Source organism: Panulirus ornatus, chromosome 5, assembly GCF_036320965.1.
Source record: "Panulirus ornatus isolate Po-2019 chromosome 5, ASM3632096v1, whole genome shotgun sequence".
NCBI lineage: Eukaryota > Metazoa > Arthropoda > Malacostraca > Decapoda > Palinuridae > Panulirus > Panulirus ornatus.
The window spans coordinates 12,971,254-12,995,057 of NC_092228.1; the positions used below are offsets into that span (position 1 = coordinate 12,971,254).

General features: G+C 48.8%; 1 protein-coding gene across 1 annotated transcript in view; it reads left to right on the forward strand.

Moving 5' to 3' along the window:
• LOC139748573 (endothelin-converting enzyme 2-like) overlaps positions 1 to 23,804 on the forward strand; it is a 665,699-nt gene that overhangs the window by 564,898 nt on the left and 76,997 nt on the right. The window contains exon 4 of the mRNA XM_071661616.1: positions 22,166 to 22,317. Within this exon, the coding sequence (XP_071517717.1) occupies positions 22,166 to 22,317 (152 nt within the window). The remainder of the gene's footprint in view (positions 1 to 22,165; positions 22,318 to 23,804) is intronic.

Here is a 23,804-nt window from a genome sequence, read left to right on the forward strand (position 1 = left end):
CCTCCTCTTCCTCCCCCCCCTCCCTCAACAACCATGACTCCTCCTTCTCCCCTCCCTCAACAACCATGACTCCTCCTCCTCCTGCCCTCCCTCAACAACCATGACTCCTCCTCCTCCCCCCTCCCTCAACAACCATGGCTCCTCCCCCCCTCCCTCAACAACCATGACTCCTCCTCCTCCTCCTCCTCCCCCCCCTCCCTCAACAACCATGGTTCCTCCTCCCTCCCTCCACACCAGCCTCTCCTCATTTGAATACATTATTCTCATCTCTTACCTTACGCACTCCATAAATCCTAAGGCGCCTCTTCCCCTACTTTGCCCCTCCCGCGTATTCACCCTATGACCTTCCTCCCTTCATCCCCTCTCCCCCTTCCTACCCTCCCTCCCCCCTTCCCCCTCCCCCCCTCCTTTTGGAGATGTATTTAATGGCATTCGTCACCAACATGTTGCCAGGAAGAACCTCTGGTCCAGGAATTATTTATCAATTTATTTATTTATGTTTACATTTATTTGATGGATCTAGTCAACACACCCCAACCTTTTGGACAGATCCAACCCAGATTGCCCATTGTCTCTTCCTATTCGACACCCCCGTAAACTTCCACATGACACCCCATTTGTGTAAGGCATCTCCCATGATTGTACCTTTAGCATCTCTCTCTCTCTCTCTCTCTCTCTCTCTCTCTCTCTCTCTCTCTCTCTCTCTCTCTCTCTCTCTCTCTCTCTCTCTCTCTCTCTCTCTCTCTCATTTACGCAGCCCTCAGCACCAAGGGAAGCCTTTTATCAGTCAACCAGCTGTAGTAATATGTACGGCAGAGAGAGAGAGAGAGAGAGAGAGAGAGAGAGAGAGAGAGAGAGAGAGAGAGAGAGAGAGAGACCCCCGCCGCCTCCCCTCCCTCTGGTCGCTCCGGGTGGCGTGCAAGTCGACCCGTGTATAGTAAATATTCCTCATGTGTGTTTTTTTTGGCTTTAAGGGTCTGGGTTCGATCCTGCGCGTCTCCAAATTGAGTACTGGTGGTCGTCTTTTATACCATGTAAGGTTATGTGGGTCACCGCGTGAGTGGTGGTGGTGGTGGTCTACTACTACTACTACTACTACTACTACTACTTCTACTACTACTACTACTACTACTACTACTACTACTACTACTACTACTACAACTACTTCTACTACTACTACTACTACTACTACAACTACTTCTACTACTACTACTACTACAACTACTTCTACTACTACAACTACTTCTACTACTACTACTACTACTACTACTACTACTACTTCTACTACTACTACTACTACTACTACTACTACTACTACTACTACTACTACAACTACTTCTACTACTACTACTACTACAACTACTACTACTACTACTACTACTACTACTACTACTACTACTACTACTACTACTACTACAACTACTTCTACTACTACTACTACTACTACTACTACTACTTCTACTACTACTACTACTACTACTACTACTACTACTACTACTACTACAACTACTTCTACTACTACTACTACTACAACTACTACTACTACTACTACTACTACTTCTACTACTACTACTACTACTACTACTACTACTACTACTACTACTACTACAACTACTTCTACTACTACTACTACTACTACTACTACTACTACTACTACTACTACTACTACAACTACTTCTACTACTACTACTACTACAACTACTTCTACTACTACTACTACTACTACTACTACTACTACTACAACTACTTCTACTACTACTACTACTACTACTACTACTACTACTACTACTACTACTACTACAACTACTTCTACTACTACTACTACTACTACTACTACTACTACTACTACTACAACTACTTCTACTACTACTACTACTACTACTACTACTACTACCACTTCTACTACTACTACCACTTCTACTTCTACTACTACTACTACTACTACTTCTACTACTACTACGGAGAAGCAATGGAATACCTTGGATAAGGTGTCATCATCATTAGCGCGGACTCTGTCTCGTTTTGAATGTTCGTCGGATCCAGCTTACCGTTTACATGGCTCGGCTCGTCGCTCTGTTGTGTACAGGATCTCTCTCTCTCTCTCTCTCTCTCTCTCTCTCTCTCTCTCTCTCTCTCTCTCTCTCTCTCTCTCTCTCTCTCTCTCTCTCTCTCTCACTTCTCTGTGTAATATACCGGCATAAGTTTGTTCCCCACGTGTAGTATTATGTATATATATATATATATATATATATATATATATATATATATATATATATATATATATATATATATATTGGAAAGGATCGCAATTTTGCGCGTGATCAAGTATATTCCTACGAGTCCACGGGGAAAATTTTTCCCCTTGGACTCATAGGAATATATATCTATATATATACATATATACTAGCCTAAGCCAGGTAGGTGGTACCCATTTTTTTTTTTTTTTTGGTCTACCATTCCGTAGAGTTGGATGAACAGCTGGGGTTTGACTGTGGACCTCGTAGGTAACTGCAGGACGGCAGTTAAAGCAGAGTCTCGTCCTTACGGGTCATTTACATATATTTGCATCGTCAGGCTTAACGCCGTGAGTCCCCCCACCCGCCCTTCGTGACGCAATTTTATTCGTATGTCTTTATGCGCGGTGTTGGTGATGTGTAGGATGACGTCATGGCCAGGGTGACGTCACGGCCAGGATGACGTCATGTGTTGGGGGGGAGTTCCCCAGTTCTTTGGGGGGGAGGGGGGGGTCGGTCGGCAGAGTGGCAGATGGACACAGAATCGCCAGGAAAAAAAATACTTTTGTCTTCAGTAATTATTTTTGTTTTTTCTTTACCTTCTCAACTCGAGCATGAACCCCCCTGACCCCCGGATGTTTACCCCCCCCATAGCATGAACCCCCCCTGACCCCCGGATATTTACCCCCCCCCCCATGGCATGAACCCCCCTGACCCCCGGATATTTACCCCCATGGCTTGAACCCCCCCTGACCCCCGGATATTTACCCCCCCCCCATGGCATGAACCCCCCTGACCCCCGGATATTTACCCCCATGGCTTGAACCCCCCTGACCCCCGGATGTTTACCCCCCCTGGCATGAACCCCCCTGACCCCCGGATGTTTACCCCCCCCATAGCATGAACCCCCCCCCCCTGACCCCCGGATATTTACCCCACCTGCAGTATTACCACGTATCCCCCCCACCCCGCAAATAGCACGACGGTACGACGCTCCAGCGCGACGATACGACGCTCCAGCACGACGGTACGACTCTTAAGCACGACCGTACGACGCTTGAGCACGACCGTACGACGCTTGAGCACGACCGTACGACGCTTGAGCACGACCGTACGACTCTTAAGCACGACCGTACGACGCTCCAGCACGACGGCACGACTCTTAAGCACGACCGTACGACGCTCCAGCACGACGGCACGACGCTTCAGCGCGATGGTACAACGCTCCAGCACGACGGTACGACCCCCGAGCGCAACGGTACGACGCTTGAGCACGACGGTACGACGCTCCAGCACGACGGTCGTTATGACGCTGTTATGCATCACATTATTTGCTAGTTGTGACGCTATTTTCCTTCGCGTCATTGCTAGTTGTGACGCTATTGTGCCTTGCGTCATTGCTAGTTGTGACGCTATTTTCCTTCGCGTCATTGCTAGTTGTGACGCTATTTTGCCTCGCGTCATTGCTAGTTGTGACGCTATTGTGCCTTGCGTCATTGCTAGTTGTGACGCTATTTTCCTTCGCGTCATTGCTAGTTGTGACGCTATTTTGCCTCGGTCATTGCTAGTCATGACGCTATTGTGCCTCGCGTCACTGCTAGTTGTGACGCTATTTTCCTTCGCGTCATTGCTAGTTGTGACGATATTTTACCTTGCGTCATTGCTAGTTGTGACGCTATTTTCCCTCGCGTCATTGCTAGTTGTGACGCTATTTTGCCTCGCGTCATTGCTAGTTGTGACGCTATTTTGCCTCGCGTCATTGCTAGCGTTGACGCTATTTTGCCTCGCGTCATTGCTAGCGTTGACGCTATTTTGCCTCGCGTCATTGCTAGTCGTGACGCTATTTTGCCTCGCGTTATTGCTAGTTACAGTGATGAGATAAAGATATATATTTTTTTTGTTTACTTTTGCCGTTCGATAAGAAAAAAAAGGATGCGAGTTTGATATGGACTGAATGTGATGGCAGTCAGTGTTGTGGTACATGACCCCACCCGCTTCCCTTGTGTTCAGGCGCTGATAACAAGCCGGGGAAAAAATATAGGAGTTCCATTTGTTACATCAGTGGTTATAGAACATGGTACGTGGTACTAACCCGAGTTCAGTTGATACCTGTCACCCTGACAGACGAAAAACAAAAAAAAAACGAAAAGAAAACGGGCAGCTGGTTCCTCAGTGTTAAGTTGGACGAGATCGTGTTTAGCTCAGTGTTGCCGTCGTGCAGGATAATGGTGTAGTTTATCCAGTCTACTGTTCATAAGTACGTGTTGTGAAGTACAACAATGCAGTTGTTTTTGATCGTTCATTCCTCTATCGGCTTGGAGGCTAGCTCTGTTTAACAACATTTTTTTTTGTGACGTAACTGTGTAACGCGTCGCCAGTTCAATTCATTCTAATAAATCTTGTATTATTTAGTGTATTGTAATGATTATTGTATTATGTAGTGTAGATATTACACCTGTGTGGTTAGGTTATGTGCACAAATGTTGTGTTTGAGTAGTAATGCAAAGGTTGAAATGGTTCGAGAGTGAGAGGGGGAGAGAGGCAGTAGATTTTGTGAGGGTTCACGAGAGAGAGAGAGAGAGAGAGAGAGAGAGAGAGAGAGAGAGAGAGAGAGAGAGAGTGTTAAGGGTACGGAGGGAGAGGGGAGAGAGAGAGTTTAAGGACGGAGGGGAGTGTTGAGGGGTGTAGAAGGGGAGATGGGTGAGGGGAAAGGGTTCTTCGTGGGAAGGAGGGGCGAGAGTGAGGGTTGAGGGAACCACGAGAGGAGGAGGTTGGCGGTAAAAGGGGGCGCGAGCGAGCGGTGTGGTGTGGTGTGGTGTGGTGTGGTTTCTGGAGGAAGGTGAGGTGAGGTGTGGGTGTGGTTGCTGGAGGGAGGTAAGGTGGGTGTGGTGTGGTGTGGTTGCTGGAGGGAGGTGAGGTGGGTGTGGTGGGGTGTGGTTGCTAGAGGAAGGTGAGATGAGGTGAGGTGGGGGTGTGGGTGTGGTGATGTCGTATGCAAACACCGAGACTGTTCGATGTTGTGTGAGATAACAGGAATAGCGTCGCCACCCCAGCTGGACGACTTGATATGCATCAAGCGGTACCCTCTGCAGAGATGGGGTGGAGCGGCGCGCGTGTGTGTGTATGTGTGTGGGTGGGTGGGTGGCTGGCTTGGGAGAGAGCTGTGTGTGTGAGGCAGGTCTCAACAGACACAGGACAATAACCTAACCTGCCTGCCTGCCTGCTTGCCACAGAGAGAGAGAAAAGAAAAGCGAGTTTTTTCGAGACAGCGATGCGTCAGGTGTCGGGAAATGACAAAGGCACTGTGATCTTAGTTTTTTGGGGGTGTCATCCAGAATGAGAGAGAGAGAGAGAGAGAGAGAGAGAGAGAGAGAGAGAGAGAGAGAGAGAGAGAGAGCCCGTGTTCGTGGCCCAGGCGGATCTGTCCCACTGTACCACGTCTCTTAATCTTGTCTCTCATGTTCTAGTGTTGTCATGCCGTGAGGGGCCCACAGGGTTGTGAGGGGGGGTAGAACAACTGTTGTTGGCTGGGGGTATCCTGAAGGGTTATATCTATATATTCCTCCCCAGCACCCTTATATCCTCTCTACTGATTTTCTCCTCCTCTTCCTCCTCCTCCTCCTCCTCCTCCTCCTCTTCCTCCTCCTCCTCCTCCTCTCAGCATCGTCATCGTTCTCATCCATCCCTCGGCCCCTCCACTCTCTTCTTCTTCTTCTAAGGTATATATACTCCTCCCCCGACACCGCCTTCGCCAGCATGAGCACCCGCGGATCCGCCAGGAACCGCTGGGGGATGAGGGGCGTCAGCAGGGGTGTGTGTGTGTGTGTGTGTGTGTGTGTGTGTGTGTGTGTGTGTGTGTGTGTGGACTAGACCCCCTGGTGGTGGCCCGGGGTTGGAGGGGGACGACTGTCTCTACGCTAGATTACCCTCGCCACCTCCAACCCCCATATTTCCTCCGCCTGTTTCCTCTCTCTCTCTCTCTCTCTCTCTCTCTCTCTCTCTCTCTCTCTCTCTCTCTCTCTCTCTCTCTCTCTCTCTCTCTCTCTCACACACACAGAGATATATTCCCTGGGAATTACGCGTCGCATTTTTCATCCGTACATGATGATGGTTAGAGTATTATAGCATTTTTGTGTGAGAGGAGGGGGTTTGTTGTTGTGAGGTCTCTTATATAGCCATGTGGCTGAAAAGAAATGGGGTCTTGTGTAATGGGTGGGGGTGAGAAACTCCTTTTTTTTTTTTTTTTTTTACGCCCTCAGCTACCCCAATCCTTCCCACTGCCCTTACCTTACCCCACCCCACCCCCACCCACCCTTTCCAGAGATGAGGAAGGTGGGGTTGTGGGGGGTTGTTGGCTGGACCTTGGGCCTCGTCCGTCCGTCATGCCTCACTGTCGTGCCTCGTGCGAAGACTTGGCTCATGGTCCGTGTGTGTGTGTGTGTGTGGGTGTGGGTTCCCAGCGTTCACATCACAGCGAGGGGAAGGGTCTGGGAGAATATTCGGCCGATTTTGTACCCCTGTTGATATATAACTAGCAGCAGTAGTGGTAGAAGTAGTAGTAGTAGTAGTAGTAGTAGTGGTGGTAGAAGTAGTAGTAGTAGTAGTAGTAGTACTACAGTAGTGGTGGTGGTGGTGGTAGAAGTAGTAGTAGTAGTAGTAGTAGTAGTAGTAGTAGTGGTGGTAGAAGTAGTAGTAGTAGTAGTAGTAGTAGTAGTAGTAGTAGTAGTAGTAGTAGTGGTGGTGGTGGTGGTAGAGTAGTAGAGTAGTAGTAGTAGTAGCAGTAGTAGCAGTATGGTTGTTAGCGACGGAGCGGCAGGAACAGGGGAAGAAATGGCCCCATCCGCCCACAGCCACTTGTGCTGTCGTGTATAATGCACCGAGACCGAGGGCGCCTCTCTCTCTCTCTCTCTCTCTCTCTCTCTCTCTCTCTCTCTCTCTCTCTCTCTCTCTCTCTCTCTCTCTCTCTCGTGAACCTGCTTGGCTCTTCCAAACGTTTCCAGGGCTCAGCAGCAGCAGCAGCGAGTGTTGCTGATTTCTTTTTTCGTGTGTGTGTGTGTTTTTGTTTTGCCATGTCTTGTGTCTCCTTACGCAACACCCCCTCCTGCCGTTGCCTGACTTTTAAGCCCGGGGAACTCAGGGAACGCTGGCTAATGTGTGTCGTGAAATTTCGCTGTTCCCGAGATGTTTGAGGGACGGAGGGAGGTGGGAGGAGAGACGGGAAGAGTGTGAGGCCACAGTCCTATAACAACTTTAAAAAAAAAAGGGGGAGGGGGTGGCTTTGCGTTGTTTTTATGTTTTCTCTTTCAATTACCAATCTCTCGTTTTCTTTTTGTGCCCCTCGGGCGTCCCCGCCCCGTGGTGATTGTGAAGTGTACGTATGTGTTTAACATTATTTTTTCTTATGTGAATTATGTGTGTACCATAGACTTGGGGTATGTGTGGCATGATGTTTACATGGATGGTTGTCCTCCATGTGTGTTGTTGGACTTCGACTGTGTTCCTGTACAACGTCACGGGTCCTAGGAGAGTAGAGACTGTGTTGCTCTACAATGTCACGGGTCCTAGGAGAGTAGAGTCTTGTGTTGCTGTACTACGTTACGGGTCCTAGTAAAGTAGAGCTGGGTTGCTGTACAACGTTACGGGTCCTGAGAAAGTAGAGCTGGGTTGCTGTACAACGTTACGGGTCCTAGGAAAGTAGAGCTATGTTGCTGTACAACGTTACGGGTCCTAGGGGAGTAGAGTCTTGTGTTGCTGTACAACGTTACAGACGTGGAAACAGAGCGGGATGAACCCCACTCCCCCAGAAGTGGAAACAGAGCGGGATGAACCCCACCCCCCCAGACGTGGAAACAGAGCGGGATGAACCCCACCCCCCCAGACGTGGAAACAGAGCGGGATGAACCCCACTCCCCCAGAAGTGGAAACAGAGCGGGATGAACCCCACCCCCCCAGACGTGGAAACAGAGCGGGATGAACCCCACTCCCCCAGAAGTGGAAACAGAGCGGGATGAACCCCACTCCCCCCAGACGTGGAAATAGAGCGGGATGAACCCCACCCCCAGACGTGGAAACAGAGCGGGATGACCACCCCCAGACGTGGAAACAGAGCGGGATGAACCCCACCCCAGAGAGTAATATAATCGGTTGTAAATAAAGGTTATAGCAGGAGGTGATTGCCCCTACCTGAGGATGGGTTGTGAAGGTTATAGCAGGAGGTGATTGTTACCAGTGCTTTCTACATAGACTAGACAGTCAGTCCCGTCCCTTCCTCCCACGCCCACGCCCCTCCCACGCCCACGCCCCCTCCCCGTGGCATGGTAAGATATACGAAGGGTTGGCAACTGTATGGGATATGGGTCCCTAACTTTCCTCATATAAGACTTCACACATTTCGTTCGCTCGTGAATTATTCGATATTCCGAGGATGTTTTAGTCGAAAAAAAGAAAGAAAGAAAAAAAAAGAGAAGAAAATATCAAGTTATTCATCTAAAACTATACCGGGAAGACACCGGGGAATATGTGGGGGAAAGGTTTTAAAAAGCGAATTTGAAAAGTGCCTGAACCCCACCCAAAGATTTATGGCTTAAAAATTTTAAAATAGACTTGGTCCTGGGGAAAACTAGTGGAAGCTGCTAAGTCTGGAGCTGTGACAAGTGCAGAGATAAAGTTTATCGCATGGAACCAAACTCCCTCACTCCCTCCTTCCCTTCCTCCCTCCCTCGCTCCCTCGCTCGCTTTCGCCCTCCCTCCCTCCCTCGCTCTCCTCGCCAACTTTGGCTCTGATGGTGCTGGTGGTGGTGAAGAAGAACGACGGTGTTGGTGATGGTGTACACTATTGTTGGCGATGGTGTTGGTGACGGGTGTTGACGATTGGTGGTGGTGGTGGTGGTGGAGAAGCCACGTAGCCGAACACGCCTGAGGGAGCCAGGCGTGACGTCACCCCGCTCCTCGGGAGGCAGAAGCACAGTCGAAGAGATATGCAGATGAGCGTACACGTGACGTCATGTGTGTGTCTGTGCGTGTATGTGTGTGTGTGTGTGTGTGTGTGTGTGTGTGTGTGTGTGTGTCTGCGTCTGTGTGTGGAGAGAGAACAGAAGAGGTGCTGATTGAGGATGGCTGTTTGAGTCCGTCGACCTACGATCTATCGAATGGTAGTGGAGATCATGGTAGATCGGGAGGGTATGGGGTGAGGGAGGACACGACACGGGCCGGCCTGTGCGTGCGTGCGTGCGGGGTCCGCGCGCGCGCGCGGTGTTCAGAAACGCCAGCAACAGTGGAGATGAGCCACGGAGGTGGACACAGAATACACACACACACACACACATGTACGTCAAATGAGCCGCTTGGGGCCTGGTAATGGCGGGCGTCTCGCTGAGTACCTTAAGAAACTTGCACCAAGCATCGAACCGGGATCCTTCTACCTCACCTCACCCTCACCACACCACCCCTCGTGTGTGTGTGAAGGGCTGGTTTCGCTGCAGCACACGACAGTCTGGTGAACCAGCTCACTATACCCGTGGTAGAAACCGGTGGTCCACCCAGCAGCCTGAGCTGTGGTGCGTCACACGGTAGATCCGAGACTGGCAAGTTTGTGGGGGGAGGTTATTGTGGTGGTGAGTGGCGCGTAGGTGTTGGTGATGAGTAGTGGTGGTGGTAGTAGTGATTAGCAGTGTTGATGGTAGTGATTAGTTGTGGTAATGGTAGTGATTAGCAGTGTTAATGGTTGTGATTAGCAGTGGTAATGGTAGTGATTAGCAGTGGTAATGGTAGTGATTAGCAGTGGTAATGGTAGTGATTAGCAGTGGTAATGGTAGTGATTAGCAGTGGTAATGGTAGTGATTAGCAGTGGTAATGGTAGTGATTAGCAGTGTTAATGGTAGTGATTAGCAGTGGTAATGGTAGTGATTAGCAGTGGTAATGGTAGTGATTAGCAGTGGTAATGGTAGTGATTAGCAGTGGTAATGTAGTGATTAGATTAGCATGGTAATGGTAGTGATTAGCTGTGGTAATGGTAGTGATTAGCTGTGGTAATGGTAGTGATTAGCATGGTAATGGTAGTGATTAGCAGTGTAATGGTAGTGATTAGCAGTGTTGATGGTAGTGATTAGCAGTGTAATGGTAGTGATTAGCATTGGTAATGGTAGTGATTAGCAGTGTTAATGGTTGTGATTAGCAGTGTAATGGTAGTGATTAGCAGTGGTAATGGTAGTGATTAGCAGTGTTGATGGTAGTGATTAGCAGTGTAATGGTAGTGATTAGCAGTGTAATGGTAGTGATTAGCAGTGGTAATGGTAGTGATTAGCAGTGTAATGGTAGTGATTAGCAGTGGTAATGGTAGTGATTAGCAGTGTAATGGTAGTGATTAGCAGTGTAATGGTAGTGATTAGCATGGTAATGGTAGTGATTAGCTGTGGTAATGGTAGTGATTAGCATGGTAATGGTAGTGATTAGCATGGTAATGGTAGTGATTAGCAGTGTTGATGGTAGTGATTAGCTGTGGTAATGGTAGTGATTAGCAGTGTAATGGTAGTGATTAGCATGGTAATGGTAGTGATTAGCAGTGTTGATGGTAGTGATTAGCTGTGGTAATGGTAGTGATTAGCTGTGGTAATGGTAGTGATTAGCAGTGTAATGGTAGTGATTAGCAGTGTTGATGGTAGTGATTAGCAGTGTTGATGGTAGTGATTAGCAGTGGTAATGGTAGTGATTAGCTGTGGTAATGGTAGTGATTAGCTGTGGTAATGGTAGTGATTAGCAGTGTAATGGTAGTGATTAGCTGTGGTAATGGTAGTGATTAGCTGTGGTAATGGTAGTGATTAGCTGTGGTAATGGTAGTGATTAGCTGTGGTAATGGTAGTGATTAGCAGTGTTGATGGTAGTGATTAGCTGTGGTAATGGTAGTGATTAGCTGTGGTAATGGTAGTGATTAGCATGGTAATGGTAGTGATTAGCTGTGGTAATGGTAGTGATTAGCAGTGTTGATGGTAGTGATTAGCAGTGGTAATGGTAGTGATTAGCTGTGGTAATGGTAGTGATTAGCTGTGGTAATGGTAGTGATTAGCTGTGGTAATGGTAGTGATTAGCTGTGGTAATGGTAGTGATTAGCAGTGGTAATGGTAGTGATTAGCAGTGTTAATGGTAGTGATTAGCATGGTAATGGTAGTGATTAGCAGTGTTGATGGTAGTGATTAGCAGTGGTAATGGTAGTGATTAGCATGGTAATGGTAGTGATTAGCAGTGTAATGGTAGTGATTAGCAGTGGTAATGGTAGTGATTAGCATGGTAATGGTAGTGATTAGCAGTGGTAATGGTAGTGATTAGCAGTGTAATGGTAGTGATTAGCAGTGTTGATGGTAGTGATTAGCAGTGGTAATGGTAGTGATTAGCTGTGGTAATGGTAGTGATTAGCAGTGGTAATGGTAGTGATTAGCAGTGGTAATGGTAGTGATTAGCTGTGGTAATGGTAGTGATTAGCATGGTAATGGTAGTGATTAGCAGTGGTAATGGTAGTGATTAGCATGGTAATGGTAGTGATTAGCATGGTAATGGTAGTGATTAGCAGTGTAATGGTAGTGATTAGCAGTGTTGATGGTAGTGATTAGCAGTGTTGATGGTAGTGATTAGCAGTGTAATGGTAGTGATTAGCTGTGGTAATGGTAGTGATTAGCATGGTAATGGTAGTGATTAGCATGGTAATGGTAGTGATTAGCAGTGTTGATGGTAGTGATTAGCAGTGTAATGGTAGTGATTAGCTGTGGTAATGGTAGTGATTAGCAGTGTAATGGTAGTGATTAGCAGTGTTGATGGTAGTGATTAGCTGTGGTAATGGTAGTGATTAGCAGTGTTGATGGTAGTGATTAGCAGTGTAATGGTAGTGATTAGCTGTGGTAATGGTAGTGATTAGCAGTGTTGATGGTAGTGATTCGTATTTGTATATTCGTGGGGGTTTTTTTTTCTTTGTTTCTTTATTTTTTTGTAGATACAGACCTAATAAAATGTTAGAAAACGATGTTTTTCTACTCCCGTTTTAATTTACGCAGTAAGCCATATCATATGTTGACCCAGATCTAGCATTATATATTGTGGTGTGTATATATATATATATATATATATATATATATATATATATATATATATATATATATATATATATATATATATATATCAGAAACTGAAGAATTATCCAAGGTGAGAGCTGTTTAAGGGTCTTTTTTTTTTTTAACTAGCTGCGTCGTTTCAGTAAAAACGTGAATTACCAAAGCCTCGTGTGTTATTAGTTGAGTTTATATAAACGTCGACACTGGGAATTATTATTTTTTTTTTTTTGTCCGTAAGGTACGTAGGGACGTCATCTCCTGCAGGAATAACACGACGAGTGTTGGGTTACAATATTTAGATCTAGAGTGAGAGAGAGAGAGAGAGAGAGAGAGAGAGAGAGAGAGAGAGAGAGAGAGAGAGAGAGAGAGAGCAGACGAATGTGCCGTGAGTGTCCCAGACCCGCCCAGCCTCACAGAATATTATGCATGAGACAGAGGTGCTTGCGTGCTGGCTGCAGCGCCAAACAACCTGGCAGATCAGGTCTCATGTCCCCCCCCTCCCTCTACTTGGCATCTTGGGTCATGGACCGAACTGTTGATTCGAGCAGCCAGCTCCCCCGAGATGGACGTAGAAGTAGACACAGAATTCTCCCTCCCATTTCCCTTCTACTTCCACACGCTGTTCCTCCCTCCTCACTCCCGTCCCTCCCTCACTCCCTTCCCTCCTTCACTCCCGTCCCTCTCTCACTCCACTCCCGTCCCTCCCTCCCTCCAGGGCTTGGAGGCGTCTCTCGGTGGCACGTGGCCCAGGAGAAGGGCAGTTTCTTCTCATGTGTTTCTGATCGATTGCACCCGTTGTGTGAAGGCGGGGTGTCGCAGGTACTGGGAGGTGAGGGTATTGTTGCCCCTCCCCCCCTGCCCCCCCTGCCCCCGTCTCGGGTACACACACACACACACACACACACACACACACACACACACACACACACACACATACACACACACACACCACTAGAGCCTGTGTGGCTTCCATCTCCTTGATGCCTCCTCACCATGTTTCTCGTCCTTCCCCATTGTATTTGCTGGCGGCTCCTGCCGCACGGATTTCAACGCCTCTTCCACGGTTGTCTTGCCCCGTACGCATCTACGCCCTCCTCCTCTGACGTGTGCCCCCCTCGCTTCCTACTGCCTCTCTACCCAGTGGTTCAGTTTAATTCCCTCTCTCCTCCTCCTCTCTCCTCTTCCGTGTCTGCCTGTCAGCCATCCGTTCGACACCGCCTTAGATTATTCGTCCATAGGAAGCGATTCCGCGGGACTGGAGTGTCCCTACTTCTCCTGGTGTAACGAGATGTGGTGGGGGTTGGTGAGGTCTGCTGCTGCTGCTGCTGCTGCTGCTGCTGCTGCTGCTCCTCCTCCTCCTCCTCCTCCTCCTCCTCCTCCTCCTCCTCCTCCTCCTCCTTCCCGAGGGCTCCTCGCGCCGCGGGCCTCGTCACCCAGCCAGCCAGCCAGGTGTACACAACAGGAAACCGATATACTAACGTTTTATCCCTCGTGTTGGGTGCCGCCCGGGCCCGAGGAGGGGACGAGAGGAAGCGCACGATGATTGATGAGTAAGGAGAAGGTGAGAGGGAGAGGGGAGGAGAAGGTGAGAGGGAGGAGAAGATGAGAGGGAGAGGTAGGAGAAGGTGAGAGGGAGAAGGAGGAGGAAGACGAAGAAGGCATGATACTAGGAGCTGAGTTGTGGGGAAAGAGGGAGTGAATCATGAGATAGGAAGAAGGAAGGATAAGAGGTTAGTAAGGAAGTGTGGAAGAAAGCGACGGTGAAATAGAGAGACAGAGAGAGAGGGCGCTGCATGGCAGTGACTGGTCACCCGTGGACGATTAGCTCGCAACAGAATAACCGAACGTCCATACACGATTGAAAATGGCTCGTGTTGTGGTTATTAAGATGGCTCGTGTTGTGGTTATTAAGATGGCTCGTGTTGTGGTTATTAAAGATGGCTCGTGTTGTGGTTATTAAGATGGCTCGTGTTGTGGTTATTAAGATGGCTCGTGTTGTGGTTATTAAGATGGCTCGTGTTGTGGTTATTAAAGATGGCTCGTGTTGTGGTTATTAAGATGGCTCGTGTTATGGTTGTTAAAGATGGCTCGTGTTGTGGTTATTAAGATGGCTCGTGTTGTGGTTATTAAGATGGCTCGTGTTGTGGTTATTAAGATGGCTCGTATTGTGGTTATTAAGATGGCTCGTGTTGTGGTTATTAAAGATGGCTCGTGTTGTGGTTATTAAGATGGCTCGTATTGTGGTTATTAAGAAGGCTCGTGTTGTGGTTATTAAGATGGCTCGTGTTGTGGTTATTAAGAAGGCTCGTGTTGTGGTTATTAAGATGGCTCGTGTTGTGGTTATTAAGATGGCTCGTGTTGTGGTTATTAAAGATGGCTCGTGTTGTGGTTATTAAGATGGCTCGTGTTGTGGTTATTAAGATGGCTCGTATTGTGGTTATTAAGAAGGCTCGTGTTGTGGTTATTAAGATGGCTCGTGTTGTGGTTATTAAGATGGCTCGTGTTGTGGTTATTAAGATGGCTCGTGTTGTGGTTATTAAGATGGCTCGTGTTGTGGTTATTAAAGATGGCTCGTGTTGTGGTTATTAAGATGGCTCGTGTTGTGGTTATTAAGAAGGCTCGTGTTGTGGTTATTAAGAAGGCTCGTGTTGTGGTTATTAAGATGGCTCGTGTTGTGGTTATTAAGATGGCTCGTGTTGTGGTTATTAAGATGGCTCGTGTTGTGGTTATTAAGAAGGCTCGTGTTGTGGTTATTAAGATGGCTCGTGTTGTGGTTATTAAAGATGGCTCGTGTTGTGGTTATTAAGAAGGCTCGTGTTGTGGTTATTAAGATGGCTCGTGTTGTGGTTATTAAGATGGCTCGTATTGTGGTTATTAAGAAGGCTCGTGTTGTGGTTATTAAGATGGCTCGTTTTGTGGTTATTAAGATGGCTCGTGTTGTGGTTATTAAAGATGGCTCGTGTTGTGGTTATTAAGAAGGCTCGTGTTGTGGTTATTAAGATGGCTCGTGTTGTGGTTATTAAGATGGCTCGTGTTGTGGTTATTAAGATGGCTCGTGTTGTGGTTATTAAGATGGCTCGTGTTGTGGTTATTAAGATGGCTCGTGTTGTGGTCATTAAGATGGCTCGTGTTGTGGTTATTAAAGATGGCTCGTGTTATGGTTGTTAAAGATGGCTCGTGTTGTGGTTATTAAAGATGGCTCGTGTTGTGGTTATTAAAGATGGCTCGTGTTATGGTTGTTAAAGATGGCTCGTGTTATGGTTGTTAAAGATGGCTCGTGTTGTGGTTATTAAGATGGCTCGTGTTGTGGTTATTAAGATGGCTCGTGTTGTGGTCGGTTGTCCAAAAGATACATTTCTGGTAGAGGGATTAAGGATTGGATCGTAAGAGAGACGCTTGGCAGCACCCACACTGTAAGGTGGGTGGGTGGGTGGGGAGCTGTACACTATACAAGTGGGAGTGAGTGAGTGAGGTGCCGTCACCCAGCACATGATGATGGCTGGCCAAACAACACTAGTGGAATGTCAACAACTGGACGACGATACATCCTGCTAACTACCCTCTGGCCGACCCTCCTCCCCTCCTCCCCGGTCACTCCCTCCTCCTCCTCCTCCTCCTCCTCCTCCTCCTCCTCCTCCTCCTCCTCCTCCTCCTCCTTCCCCCGCCCTCCTTGTCTTTCCTTTTATTTATCTCCACAGTGACCCCGCTTGGCCCTCTCCCCCCCCCCCTCCCACCTCTTACTCCGGCAGTGACAAGTTGTATTGTAAGCCTGCCCCCCCCCCCCCCCGACACACACACACACACACACACACACACACATACATGTGCCAGATGTAGCCAGCTGACGGGTTAATCACCAGCTGCGTCTTTCGGAGGTTGTGTGACCCACCTGCCGAGTCAGCCAGCTGGCTTGTAACAGGCAGCTTTATAAAGGAAGGCCCGATTGGTAGATTCACACCAGCTGTGAGGTCAGTTGGTGTGTCGACCGGACAGGTGCGGCGGGATGAGCCATCTGCCGCAGGTCGTAATTCTGTCGGGGGTAATTGAGCCCCTTCGCGTTATTGCGCGCGACGGTACGACCCCTTGTGTACGACACTAGAGCACGACGAGGACACGCCACCCCTCCGCTTGGGCACGACGGCATGACCCAAATCTGACCTGGTCCTCAAGGCAATAGGGTCAAGATCAGGCCTGGCTCTCATACCCAAGGACCAAACCATCGAGATGATGATGTTGTGAGGGTGGGTGAGGAGGGGATGTTGTGAGGGAGGGGGAGAGAGGAGGTGATGTTGTGAGGGAGGGGGAGAGAGGAGGTGATGTTGTGAGGGGGAGAAGGAGGTGTTGTTGTGAGGGTGGGGGAGAGGAGGTGATGTTGTGAGGGAGGGGGAGAGAGGAGGTGATGTTGTGAGGGGGAGAAGGAGGTGTTGTTGTGAGGGAGGGGGAGAGAGGAGGTGATGTTGTGAGGGGGGAGAAGGAGGTGTTGTTGTGAGAGTGGGGGAGAGGAGGTGATGTTGTAAGGGAGCGGGAGAGAGGAGGAGGAGGTATTGTGAGGGTGGGGGAGGAGGTGATGTTGTGAGGGGAGGAGGAGAGGAGAGGAGGTGATGTTGTGAGGGGAGGGGAGAGAGAGTAGGTGGTGTTGTGAGGGGAGAGGAGGGGGTGGTGTTGGACGACCTAACAATCTTAAAAGCGGCCAAGTAAGTTAAGATCATCACCATCTCATAAAAAAAAAGAGTTGAGAATCAATAAAGAAAACTAAAATCAATAAAGAAAATTAAAAGATAGTAAATTCGAACGTAACGTAAGTCTCCAATATCAAGCAGTAGAGACAAAGTCAAATATAAGTGTCTAGTATCAAGCGTTAAGAGACTTGAGAGAGAAAGAGAAAAGTGATACGAATGTCTCATAAGTTTGAGAAGTTGGTCTCATAAGTGCCCCATTGCTGTGTGTGTGTGTGTGTGTGTGTGTGTGTGTGGGAGGAGGGTGAGCCACCACTCACACACAGATTTTGTCATTCGTCTCCTCTTGTCCTCGAGTGTCGAGGCTCATGACCTCAGAGCAGGGGCTGTGCACCGTGTGTGGAGGGTGTTGTACCAGGCCAGAGGGATGGAGGTAAAGTGAACGGGGGAAATACTTAAGGATATGGTGACTTATATAAGTGGACACAGGCGGGGGATACACACACACACACACACACACACACACACATTGGCTGGGGTATATATATGTTTGTGTGTGTGTGTGTTCGTGTTTTGGTAAGCCTATTCTACTTGTTTGGTAATGCCAAGATGGGGAAAGCTGTCTGGCGCAGACTGGAAGGTTGAAGGCATTTCCCCAAATGGAATGACCAAATCCTTCGATGATACTCCTCCTCCTCTTTTGTGATTTGTATACCGAATACGTTATTCGTTACCTGAACATGTCAGTAAAGAGATGGTTTAGCAAGAATGCATCGTACAGCAGGTCGAGAATATTAGGGGAGTCTCACATAGTTGTAAAACGCTTCGTGTGAATTGTAGTTATAATTTAGGGTTCCGTTCTCTATAAAGTGCTGTTTGACGCGTGGAATGGCGATATTGAACATATACGACATCGAGTCTCTGTTACTACATTACAAGGGTGGTGTGGACGGACCTGTTCTATTGTACTGGTGCACCACGAAGGAGAATCTTACAATCTGTGTCAGGTGCTTCCCCAGCAGCCACCGTCTCTGTACTCACTCCGACCATCCACCACACTTACTCTTTTTTTTAAAACCATTGTTTCTCTACATCCTTTCTTGACCAGCAACCTCCTCCTCCTCCTCCCTCCTCCTTCCTTCCTTCCTTCCTTCCTTCCCTCAGCACCCCGGATTGTGGTTTTCGACACCACCGCTACCAGCGCAGCTCATGAGGGAACTTTGGACTAGCAACATCCAGCTGATTACAAGTAGTTCAAGGCTGTTATCTCTCTCTCTCTCTCTCTCTCTCTCTCTCTCTCTCTCTCTCTCTCTCTCTCTCTCTCTCTCTCTCTCTCTCTCTCTCTCTCTCTCTGTTCCATGGTATATTGATAGCTTAGTAGCCCCCCTGAGCCTATCGCTGGAGCTCACCCCCCTCTTCATCCAGTTACCCCATCTTGGTAGCTTATTTCTGGACCTTCTGTGTCGTTTTGTATGTGGATTCTGCAGGCGCGATGGTCGGACATGAGAAGCTTAGTGGAGCTTCGGTCTGTGTTGTTAAATAGCGTCCCAGCATTTCCTGATTAGTAACTTAACTGTACGCGATTTATATATATATATATATATATATATATATATATATATATATATATATATATATATATATATATATATATATATATATATATTCATACTATTCGCCATTTCCAGCTCGTTAAGAACAGAGGACTGAGCCTTTGAGGGAATATCCTCACTTGGCCCCCTTCTCTGTTCCATCTTTTGGAAAATTAAAAACGAGAGGGGAGGATTTCCAGCCCCCCGCTCCCTTCCCTTTTAGTCGCCTTCTACGACACGCAGGGAATACGTGGGAAGTATTCTTTCTCCCCTATCCCCCATATATATATATGTGTGTGTGTTTGTGTGTGTGTGTGTGTGTCAGTAGACAGTGTGCTTCTTTCTCACTCCTCCTGTTGTGTGGCTCTGTAGAGTCAGGGATGTGGAGCAGTGACGGGTCCTGTGTAGAGCCAGGGGTTGTGGAGCAGTGACGGGTGGTGTGTAGAGCAGTGACGGGTGGTGTATAGAGCAGTGACGGGTGATGTGTAGAGCAGTGACGGGTCCTATGTAGAGCCAGGGGTGTGTGGAACGCGTCTTTATATTGACTCAAATAATAAGATTAAAACTTTCCGTCAACTCCTGATTTTTGTTTTTCTTTTGAGTGAGATTTTACTCAGGCGAAGTTAAGGAGAGAAATTAATGGAAGTAAAATTGTTGATGATGAAACAGCTTAGCTGATTGGGGGATGTACACGTCGCGGGGCTGGTGGGTTCGACTCCCCGTGCGCGCGCACTCCGTCAGATGGGCTAGAGAGGAGAAGAAGAACTGCTATCCATCCGAAGTGAATTGAATATCGCCACACAAGTATATCTGCATGATTTCCATCACGATAATGCCCTTGATCTGAGGAGCCTGTCTGGAGGAAGAGTCCTTTGCACTCCTGAGGGAGGGAATGAGGAAACGCGTCGTACGTCAAGGCTGTACGTTGTTCGTGCGTCAAGGCAGTACATTGTCGTGCGTCAAGGCAGTACGTTGTTCGTGCGTCAAGGCAGTACGTTCTCGTGCGTCAATGTAGTACGTTGTCCTACGTCAAGGCAGTACGTTGTCGTGCTTCAAGGCAGTACGTTGTTCGTGCGTCAAGGCAGTACTTTGTCGTGCGTCAAGGCAGTACGTTGTCGTGCGCCAAGGCAGTACGTTGTCGCGCGTCGAGGCAGTACATTGTCGTGCGTCAAGGCAGTACGTTGTCGTGCGTCAAGGCAGTACGTTGTCGTGCGTCAAGGCAGTACGTTGTAGTGCGTCAAGGCAGTACGTTGTTCGTGCATTAAGGCAGTACGTTGTTCGTGCATCAAGGCAGTACGTTGTCGTGCGTCAAGGCAGTACGTTGTCCTACGTCAAGGCAGTACGTTGTCCTACGTCAAGGCAGTACGTTGTCCTACGTCAAGGCAGTACGTTGTCCTACGTCAAGGCAGTACGTTGTCGTGCGTCAGGGCAGTACGTTGTCGTGCGTCAAGGCAGTACGTTGTTCGTGCGTCAAGGCAGTGCGTTGTTCGTGCGTCAAGGCAGTACGTTGTCCTACGTCAAGGTAGTACGTTGTCCTACGTCGAGGCAGTACGTTGTCGTGCGTCAAGGCAGTACGTTGTCGTGCGTCACGGCAGTACGTTGTTCGCACGTCAAGGCAGTACGTTGTCGTGCGTCAAGGCAGTACGTTGTCGTGCGTCAAGGCAGTACGTTGTTCGTGCGTCAAGGCAGTACGTTGTCGTGCGTCAAGGCAGTATGTTGTCGTACGTCAAGGCAGTACGTTGTCGTGCGTCAAGGCAGTACGTTGTTCGTGCGTCAAGGCAGTCGTTGTTCGTGCGTCAAGGCAATACGTTGTCGTGCGTCAAGGCAGTACGTTGTCGTGCGTCAAGGCAGTACGTTGTCGTGCGTCAAGGCAGTACGTTGTCGTACGTCGAGGCAGTACGTTGTCGTGCGTCAAGGCAGTACGTTGTCGTACGTCGAGGCAGTACGTTGTCGTGCGTCAAGGCAGTACGTTGTCGCGCGCCAAGGCAGTACGTTGTCACGCGTCGAGGCAGTACGTTGTCGTGCGTCAAGGCAGTGGAATCATCATTGCCTCACAGATACTCTTTCGTTGCGGGGCGAAGATAAGAATTGTGGGTGATGGAAACTCGACCATCAGATGGTAGAAGGGGGCTCCTTGGCTGCTGTGTCTGCCGTGGACGTGCAACATGAAGCAGTGGGGGGATCGAACTCCCTCCTCGCCCATATGACGTGGTCATGTTACCTAACGACGTGTAGCGAGTTTTTGTTCACACGGGTTTAGGGATTGGTTTTATGACCCACAGGCAGCCCAGCTGTTCATCCCTCCCTCGAGGTTGATTGATAGATGGCGTATCTTGCTTCGGCTTTGGATGGGCCGTTCAGCCGCCCGATCCGTCTCGCCTAACAAGATAAGAAGAGAATCAATGTGGGAAAACTAGCGGTTGCCAGCCAGATAATTCCAGGAATAGGGAAGTAAAAACTAGCGGGTTTTAGCGGGTGATGTGTATTGGCGGGAGAGACTTAGCGGCTCCATCTTGGTAACCTGATGGAGTGACGTTTTGTGTTACGATGACAGATGCGCGATCGTGGCGCCGTCATCCGGGGAACCGTTCGTTGCGATATAACGTTCATCTTGCGCATCGTCTTGCGCATCTGCACGCTGCCAGTTAACACCCACCATCAGGTTGAAATCATCCACTTATTTTCCTTTCCCCTTTTTTTCTTTAGGTATCCATCATTACCAGACGTTTTCTGTCATAGAGTTACCATTTTCTTCCTCTTTTAGATCATTTAGGAATACGTTTCGAAAGAACATCTCAGTCCTTAGGTGTGTGAGGCGTTGTGTTCCTTGTAAGTATCACATATTACATGCCGTAGTGTTTTTTGTGTGTTACTACCATAAGTATCACACTTACTTAAGATTCTGAGCTTGGATTCTATATTAAGACTTAAATCGTGTCCCCCCAACATTGTCTCGTGATTCTTTGCAGCGAAACGCCATCAGAGAACTGTTAATTAGTCACATCTTGAGCAAGGCAGTGAGACCCTTGAGCACGACTGAACGGCCCTTGAGCACGACTGAACGACTCTTTAAGGTTAAGGTCAGAGTCCCGGACATGATCGTATTATACCCCGAGAGTCGTACCGTCGTGTTCTCAAGGGTCGTTCGTACAGTCGTTCTCAAAGAGGTTTCAACGAGGCTCTTCACCTCCTCCCTTACTACCCTACCCTTCCCTTCCCTACCCTACCCTACCCTTCCCTTCCCTTCCCTTCCCTTCCCTTCCCTTCCCTTCCCTTCCCTCCCCTCCCCATCCCTTCCCTTCCCTCCCCTCCCCTCCCCTCCCCTCCCCTTCCCTTCCCTTCCCTTCCCTTCCCTTCTCTTCTCTTCTCTACTCTACCCTACCCTACCCTTCCCTTCCTTTCCCTTCCCTTCCCTTCCCTTCCCTTCCCTTCCCTTCCCTACCCTTCCCTTCCCTTCACTTATAATAACCCTGAGTATATACCATCCTAGTCTTGGGTGCTGGGAGCGGGTGGGGTGGCTGTGACCTTCCACTCATCTCATATGGTTCCCATTACCCTCCCCACAGACGGGTGGACGTTGATGAGGGAGACGTGGGACCGTCGACGCTGGGAGTTCGACGTGGTGCTGACACGCCTTCACGCCCTCTACGGCGTCTCCCCGTTCTTCAAGGTCGCCGTGGTGCCTGACCCCCGCCGCCACGGACACAACATCATAAAGGTCAGTAGTCTTCGTGCGTGACCTTGTAGTATGTGTGTGTGTGTGTGTGTGGAGGGACATGTTGTGTGATGGGTGTGGCTTACATTTCAAGCTCCCTCCATCTGTCCTCTTGCGCCCAGCAACCCATTACGTTTACTGTTGATCTACTACGCTTCTTGGTTCTACTGAACAAGGTATGTGTGGCTAGAGAGTCTGATTCGTCTGTATGTAGTCCTTGCGTCGTATGTAGCTTGCCTTTCTCATCCGCGGCGTTTCCTACATCGTCGTCTGTACCGTTTACATATGTGCTTTACGTCGACGCTTACATGAAGACTCCACCGCGTCTGTCGGAGGTGTTCTGCGTCGCTGTTGGCTACGTCCTGAACCCCTCCTGAGGGTAACGTTGTCGTGCGGTAACGTGTGTTCGACGTCAGAGGCAAACGTTTCTTCTTTTTTTTCTTCGTACCTCAGTCGCCAACGTTTGACGTATATCTTACGGGCTTGAGTGTTTTTGTATACCCCCAGTATGAGACGAACGGGCTCCTCCTCCTCCTCCTCAGAGCAGCAGCAGCTGCTGCTTTAGCGTATGACATTCGTGATGAAGTGAGTGGGTGCTGCTGCTGCAGAAGGTGCTGCTGGGGCAGTGACGGGTGCTCCTCTGGGGAAAGTGTTGAAGGTTTCAGCTCGGATCTTGCTGGCGCTGGTGTGCTTACGGTGTCTCATCCTCCCACGGTGCCATGGCATCTCTGCTTTACGAGTCCTCCTCGTAGTAGAACTGTACTTTCGTTCACGGTCTCCCTCCCCCCCACCTGAATGGCGCGGGGGATGTCTCGTCCCGCTTTCCCCCCCCTCCTCGTCAGTAACGTCGACTGAATCTCAGGATCAGCATGAAGGATCGAGAGTGAGAATTTTTAAACCCTTGCCCGGCGGCAGAGGAGAGAGAGAGAGAGAGAGAGAGAGAGAGAGAGAGAGAGAGAGAGAGAGAGAGAGAGAGAGAGAGAGAGAGAACAGTCTGGTAGTGGCATGTTACCCTTGCACTGGTCGGAGTGTGGACACCGGCTCTCGCCGAGAGCGAGACGCAACGCGCGAGTGCTGTGGCTCGACTTTTGAGTGTAGCTCCTGCGGTACACTTGTGTATATCCCTGTTCGCGCCCTCCTCAAATGCCTCGTCCGTCCCGTTTCCTCTGGGAAAGCCATGACTGACACACACCCACACACCCGGCTGGCCTGTACAGCGGCCTGTACAGCTCCATACTCCTGTCCACACTGACCTCTCGCCCGCCACCACGGTTTACCTCTTGCCTCGTTATTCTCGTGGGATTTCTCAAGAGCATGTGGCGATAAATGCTCTCTAACTGATCGCGTATTTTATTTTCCACTTCAAAAAGCAAATCCTCACTTAGATCGTATTCGAGAGCTTGGATGCAGCAGACGGCTTATTCTGGATAGTATCTTTGGTCTATACAGAACCAGACTTTTTTAAGTATATTTCTTACCATTTTTCCCAG